Source organism: Pteropus vampyrus, unplaced genomic scaffold, assembly GCF_000151845.1.
Source record: "Pteropus vampyrus isolate Shadow unplaced genomic scaffold, Pvam_2.0 Scaffold716, whole genome shotgun sequence".
Classification (NCBI taxonomy): Eukaryota; Metazoa; Chordata; class Mammalia; order Chiroptera; family Pteropodidae; genus Pteropus; species Pteropus vampyrus.
In genome coordinates this window covers 40,481-48,380 of record NW_011889497.1, presented here as the reverse complement: position 1 = coordinate 48,380, position 7,900 = coordinate 40,481, and the positions used below count along the sequence as shown (strand labels likewise).

Genomic DNA, 7,900 nt, shown 5'->3' with positions numbered 1-7,900 from the left:
TACCCTAATGGTGTCTTTAATGAATTCTGAAGAATGAAAAAAATTTTTTTTAATAAAATTGAGCAAAGCTACCAGTTTAAATTCCAAAAGTTGCTTCGAGATTTTTTAATAAGCCATCTGTTTTATAATATATGCCAGAATGTTTTCCAGAGATGCAAGGTCATTTTCATCACTTTTGTATTATCTATTTTTAGCTTAGCCATCTATCTACAATTGTTTGTAATAATAAATAGTAACCTAGAAAAAGTTTTGAGTGATCTGAAAAAGCATTTTCTGATGTTCTATATAACATTTTAATTAAAGACACAGGTGAAACTCACAAGAAATTTTATCAAATTTATAGGCAATAAAAATAGAAATGAAAGCTAATATTTGAAAGTCTTAAGATCTTAATAGACTGAAATAATTAATGAAATTCAGTAATTAACCTCCCTCGCTTTAAAATCTCAATGACACAAGCATCAAATGGGGCCAATCTGGTTTTAAAGAAATTCTTGTGAACGAACTCAAAGGGCTTTGATAAAATTAAAACTCAATAAAAATCAAAAGTATAAAGTCATTGCCTAAATAAGCTAATGTCAATTTAAGTGCATGAGTTTCTAGAGCAAGAGAGATTACTATAGTACCACTGTGCTCTGAGTCACACAGTATGAGGAGTATTGTGTTCAGTTTTAGTAAGATCGCATCCTCGGAAAGGTATGAAGAATCAAAAGAAGGCAACCAGGATGATGAGCACTCTGGAAATGATGTCATATTCAGTTGAAGAAACCAAGAATGCTTAGTGTATATCAAGAAGTTTCAAAGAACACATGAGTATCTTCCTCAAATATTTTTAAGTGTTGCTGTGTAGACTTATTCTGAGATAATGTAGTTGAAAGAGCACAGATCTGCCCAGCACTGCCACTTACTGCCTACCCATGACTCAATGATCACTTCCATAATTATTGGAAGAATAAGAAGGATAATGCATGTTCAAAATCCTAACAGAGTATATGCGTATGATGGGCACATAAAAAGTGTTAACCTCCCTTCCCCGAGGGAGAAATAAGACCAAGAGGATAAATCAAGATGGCAAAGTGACCTAAGAATGTAAGAGAGAACAAGGAAGTTTATCGCAGCTTCTAAAAATGAATTATTCCAGCAGAAGCTAGATCACCAACTAGCAAGAAGGTAAAAGAGAGAGGCCCTTACTGCTGGTGGAAGGAGAGGCTATGGAACTCTTAAAGTCTCTTTCTGCTCCAAGATTTGGTGAGTTCAGATCAATAAGAAAATGTGATTTTGTAGATCTCATTCTAATCCATGGTATCTCTGAGGCCAGTGAATATAAGCAATACATTATTCCAAAATATAGAAGGCTAGACTTGACAGTTGTTTTTTTTTTTTTTTATTTCCTCCAGAGTACAAGTGGAAACAGGTGAACATGGAACAGAATTCAGCTATTCCCTTAAGTAAGTTCCTAGGGTACACTGAATCAATTGTGCTTCGTGCTACAAAAATAGCTGGAAAATAGAGTCTCAGGCAGGCAGTGGTAGAAATGGGATAAAATAAATTACATGTTCCAACAAATAGAATTATATAACACCCCAAAATGCCAAAAAAAAAAAAAAGATTGCCTCTATCTCCTTTACATGTCTCCTCAGTGTCTATCATTGCTTCTTAGTATTCCCTCTTTTTTTTTAAATTTCTTTTCATTTTACTTCTTTATGTTAATTATTCATATTTATTTTGTATAAATGAATGAGAGGTGATCTGCTTCAGGTTATGGATAACTTGCAGAGCTAAATATTGCAGATCACAAAAGTCAGGTAAAAGTAAAATAACTCTACAAATAACTATCTGCTCTGACCTCACTTCAGTTTACTTGATAGAGATCACCTCTTTTTTTTTTAAACTACTGCCATGAAATAACATCTCATTTTCAATGTCCAGTTGATGCTATTTATGGCCACATTTGGTGACACATTAAATTCAGCTTCTGAAGTTGAACTGTGTTGTATGGTATTTTAGTGCCTTTTAACTGTTCTTATTACAAAAATAATAATAATAATAAAGCCTTATAAAATTTTTTAAAAAGAGGAAAAAACATAATTCTACCTAAAAGGTATGATTTGAGGGCTTCTGAGAAGAACATACCACCTTGCCCTCAGATGATGTGGTGATGTCTATAGCACCAACAGTTACTCATTTTATTAATCCGATTCATTTTTTCCATGATATGTATGGGTGACATTTTTGATACATTTATGCTGGCGGGCTCCTAAAATGGTGAAAAACAAACAAACAAACAGTAAATTAGGAGCCAAAAAGCATGGACTCTTATTCTGACCCTGTCACTTACTGGTTTGGGACTTCAAGCATTTAACTTCTTTGTCTTTATCTCCTCATATATGAAACAGAAGCAATAATCCTTGCTATGGCTCCCTTATAGAGTAACTTAAGAAAGTCCTTCTAAAAAAATACATGTTAAACATACGATTAACTTGTTCAAAACTAATCCTTTTCAAACTGCCTCCTGTGAACCTCCATGGACATGAAGCAGCTGTTGCCCAGTGCTTACGATCATTACTTTCTCTATCACATGGCCAATGTAAAGAATCCTGGTATTAGCTTGTCATTTTCTACAATTGCATCTGCAAACCATAGCCTCTAATCACACCAGAAGAGCTGATACCCCTTTCTCCCAGCCACAAACTCGGAGCTTAAGAAAAAGTCACAGTTCAAAGGTTGGCATGCTCTCTTGGAATGGAATATCTTAGATTTCCGTGTGCCATTGTAATTACAATGAGCAAAAGAGACACATGCCTGTGATTCACCCAGGTCTACAAGTTTCCCCCCAGTAAATGCTGCTCCAATGAATTTGGTGAGTGCGACATCTGGTCACATGCTCATGTGTACATAATGAAAACTGCTAAAATCTTCACAGATGTTGAGTTTATGTTTATGCATGAGTTTATTTAATTATTTTTTCCCAGAGAACTGGCATTGTTAAGAAAAGGTAAAAAGAGAATTTGAACTCTAAGCTTCTAAAATGAAAAAATTGGTGAAACAGAGTTAATAGACCTATATGGTAAACTTCTGGGTTGAACTTTGCCTAAGTCAAGGCCTAAAATTTAGATAAGCTTTTTTTCTATCCCCTTGATTCAAAAAATAGCCAGGTTTTCTCTGAGGCAAAAACAAAACAAAACAAAACAAAAACAAAAAACAAAAAAACACAAAATCAAAGAATACCAGAGAGAAAGTTTTCACCAAAAACTTGATTTACATAAGGTTGCCTGTTTTAAAATAGTATTTGTTGGTGCTTCTCTGTTATGGTCATTTGAATGCAGTCTGATCCTCATTTCCCAGGAAATCCCACAGGTGAACAGATGCGGGAGTCGGGAGCAGCGTGGGAAGGGATCACCCAGAAAAGTTTGTAGAATCAAAACTAGGTGACCTTAATTCAAACTACAGTGTTAGGAAAATTATCCTATCATTTATGACTGTAATGGTATCCCTACCAGGGAAGACAGTCTATAAAGAAGAAAATGAGCGCTCTGGTATGTTCAATAGGCAAAAAATGGTCTTAAAAGGAAACTTATTAAGGAGTTGTACCTGCTGTGGTCTGAGAGGACTGAGGAGCGCTCTCCTATTCATACACACACAGGTACACACACACACACACACACAAGCACACGTACTTACCCGATCATGTGGCTAAAATTCCATAGGCAAAAATATTCTTTGGCATTTTTTGTTTGTTTGTTTGTTTGTTTTAATTTTTTATGGTGCATTGGTTAACGAAATCCATTTCAGCTGTGTGTTTTAACAGTAAGGCATATATATATTTACGCTGTGTGTTCATCTCCCATAGTTAGATTTCTTTCTGTCACCAGATATTTGGCCCTTTTTATCCCATCTACCTCTCCCCTCCCCACTCCCCCCCTTTGGCATTTTGAAGTCAGTTTAATTTATAAAGATTAACAAGGGAGTGTAACATCTAGCATAATAATTTCCAAACAGTTTCTAATAGCTTATATTTCTTTAGCATTTCATAATTTGTAAATGGCTTTTGCATACATTATTTCATGCAATTCTCATGTCATCCTTGCTATAGAGGTATTATTATTCATATTTTACACACTGTTTTAGAGGTTAAATCCTTCCCTGAGTAAATACTCTTCAGAAAGTGGTGGAGCCAAGATCTGTAATTCCCAAAGCCCATGTTCTGCCACAGTTCCAAACCTGAGCTGGAACCCAGAAATCTACATCTTTCAAAGCCTTCCTCATATGATTCTGATAATATCAAAGCCTGGAGTTTATGTACTGCACCATTCCACAGAGAGAGAATAGATACAAATAGTGGCCTATTGATGGTCAGTCAGTTAATGTAGCTCAACTATACCTTGCTTAAAGTCACTCTGTGGTTATTTCACATCTGGCTTCAAAGCCTCATGTTCTCTCTTTTATATCACTTAACTGATATTACAGTAAATCAACCAATTCTAACTTTTTTATGATTGAATTGCCCATGTCAAAGTTTGCATCTCCACTTAGCTTTAGCCAGCCACCTATCTGTATTGTGTACACCAATGGTCTCCAAAGTTGGGTTCACCAGGCAATGCAATGAGGGATGCAGAAAGGAGATAGCTGAATTTCTATTATTATTTTAATTCTAAGAAAGCTTTTTTTTCAAAATCTTCACCAATATTTACTACATTAATTGACCGTGGTTTGTATATTGTTTAAATAGTCATGTATAAAAGAGTATATTCGACAACTGTATTGTTGGGGTACCCAATCAAAAATTGAAACTACTGCTCTAGATCCCCTCCCCTTCAAGCAGGAAAATGTGTTCACTCTCCTAGGGAGGACTCAGAAGGCATAATTTTCTTTGAATATGTAATTTCTGCTGCAATCCTCACAGGATGGAAGGAAATGACCTCAGAGGCCAGAAATATTTCCTACACTGTGAGTGAGTTCATCCTCTTGGGCTTCCCTTGCCGCTGGGAAATAAAAATCTTCTTTTTTTCCATATTCTTTGTGACTTACATCCTGACCCTCCTTGGAAACATGGCCATCGTGTGTGCGGTGCGCTGGGACTGCCAGCTCCACAGCCCAATGTACATTCTGCTGGCCAACTTCTCCTTCCTGGAGATCTGCTATGTCAACTCTGATGTGCCCAACATGCTGGCCAACTTCCTCTCCCAGACAAAAACCATCTCCTTTGCTCAGTGCCTGCTCCAGTTGTACTTCTTCTTCTCGTTGGGCACAACCGAATGCTTATTTCTCTCCATCATGGCCTATGACCGGTTCCTGGCAATCTGCCGCCCCCTGCACTACCCTACCATCATGACTATTAAGTTCTGCAGTAGCCTGGTCATCTTCTGCTGGGTGTATGGTTTCCTCTGGTTTCTGATCCCAGTGATACTTGTTACCCAGCTACCATTTTGTGGCCCACATGTGATTGATGACTTTCTGTGTGACCTGGGTCCTTTGCTGGCCCTGGCTTCGGCCTGTGTTCCAATTCCTGGGACTGTTCTCATATGTAGCACCATGAGCTCTCTCCTCATTTTTGCCACCTTTTTCTACATTATTGGCTCCTACACCCTGGTGCTGAAGGCCGTAATGCAGGTGCCCTCAGTTGCTGGCCGGAAGAAGGCCTTCTCCACCTGCTCCTCACATCTGGCCGTTGTCTTACTATTCTATGGTTCTGTCATGATGACATATGTGAGCCCAGGGTCAGGGCAAGCAGAAGGCATGCAGAAGTTCACAACTTTGTTCTACTCAGTTTTGACCCCTTTTTTCAACCCCATGATCTACAGCCTTCGGAATAAAGAAATGAAGACTGCCTTGAAGAAAGTTCTAGGAGGTTCCTAAAATTGATCTGTGATGTTAGTGAGTTATTCTCACATAAGTTCAGACTCTGAGCCTCCTATCAGTGAAGAGCTGAGAAACTGGAAAGTCAGTGTGAACTTTTTGAAGGAGGCATTTTAATGTCCTAAATGCCTGGTCATTAATGAAGCCTTTCCCCAGGCGGAATTAATTCTTTTCCATAGCACATTACTTGTACTTATATTCGATGTGTCCTTCATTCTTTCTTGTATTACTGTTAGCTATTCACAAATTTGTCTCCACGTGCCTCCCAATCTTATTAGATTGTGAATTATTTAAGAGTAAAAACTATGTGTTATTAACTTCTGTAATTCTAGAACACAACATAGTACTTAGCACAAAAGTGTCAATAGTATTCATTTAAATAAAACAAACATGTTATTAATATTTCCTCACTAAATTCTATCATTCTTGACATTCAGGGCAATATCTAAAGAAACTATACAACTCTGTAACAATCTGATTTTGTATGTCCTGTGGATGAGGTGAAAAGAACTTTGCTAGAAAAATGTGAGATCAGTCTAAACTGGTCGGACCAATCATTAAATGATAATCAAATCAATGGAATAGTCTCATCAGATGAAAGTTAAGGTCTAAGAAATTACCTGCTTCCTACACTTCATTAATCCCTTCGTCTAATAATGTAACAGCTTTATTTTATATTCTTCTTACTAACCATGCTTCCACTCCTGCATATTTTAAAACATATACAACCCTTACCACCGAAAATGTGGTTTTGGGATCATCAGCTGGGCAGTTTAGTAGGCAGGATCTCAGGATGCCATCTCAGGTCTGTTGATGCAGGATCTGCATTTTATCTTCAGTGGATTACTGTGCACATTAAAGTTGGAAAACCACTGATCTGCAACAGACTCTCTGAACTGCTCGTAATAATCACACCACAAATAGGACTTTCTATTGATACCTACCTCTACCTGAACGGTGGTTCTCAACTAATTGACTCAGAATTGGGGGTGAGAACTAGGCACAGATATTTTGAAAAGTTCTCCAGGAGACTATAATACACTGAGAGGGTTGGGAACCACTGCATTCAAATTTAGGAATTTCTGAACTCTACAATAACACAGAATAAGACCACACCCATATTCCTTTTCTTTTCAAAAGCCACCTTAGTGCAAATCAACCAAATCGAATATTAGAGAACAATAGGATATGTTATAACATAAGTATAATAAACATTACTTTGCCAAAACAAAATTATATCCAAAATAGATGTCTTTTTTGAATGATTTTCACATGTGTATATTTGGCAGATTATGCTTAATAAAAAGAAAGGGAGTATGAAAGTCTCTCCTGGTATTGTACCAGCCTTTGGGGTGACTCAGGTTAGCAATATTTCTTTCCTGCCCTCAGAGAGACCACAACCCAGTGATGGAAATAAACTTTCTAATTATCACTTTGTTTGTTTTGTAACAACTTGATTAAAATATAATTCATATACCATAAAATTCATCCTTTTAAAAGTGAGCAATTCGATACTTTTTAGTTTATTCACATAATTGTGCAACCTTCACCACTAACAAATTTTAGAATATTTTCATCACTGAGAAAGAAATCCCATACCAATGAGCAGTCACTTCCTACTTCACCTTTCTTTCAACCCCTGGCAACCACTTATCTACTTCCTGTCCCTATGAATTTTGCCTATTCTAGGCATTTCATAGTAAATGGAATTATATAATCTGTGGCCTCTGTGGCTGGCTTCTTTCACTTAGCATAATGTTCATCCATGAACAATTCAACCATAGTAGTAGCACATGTGAGTACTTTATTCTTTTTTATTGTCAAATAATATTCCATTGTATGGATATACAACATTTTATTTATTCATCCACTAATTTATGGACAATCTATAGACTGATGGTTTGTTCCCATACTTTTATGTTCCTTTGTATGTCACATTTCTTTTGTAATTAAAACTGGACATTTTAAATAATATAATGTGGCAACTTTGGAAATTAAATTTCCCCCACTTTTCCAGGTTTAGTTGTTATTGCTCCTTCTTGTG

General features: G+C 36.7%; 1 protein-coding gene across 1 annotated transcript; it reads left to right on the top strand.

Annotated features, from left to right (window-relative positions):
• Nucleotides 1-4,914: 4,914 nt before the first annotated feature.
• LOC105309323 (olfactory receptor 11H6-like) lies at nucleotides 4,915-5,856 on the top strand. Its single transcript, XM_011385444.1, has one exon. The coding sequence runs from the start codon at nucleotides 4,915-4,917 to the stop codon at nucleotides 5,854-5,856; it is 942 nt and encodes a 313-aa protein (XP_011383746.1).
• Nucleotides 5,857-7,900: the final 2,044 nt, after the last annotated feature.

Excerpts from the sequence above, each read along its gene's own strand:
- LOC105309323 (XM_011385444.1), top strand. The coding sequence starts at position 4,915 with ATGACCTCAGAGGCCAGAAATATTTCCTACACTGTGAGTGAGTTCATC.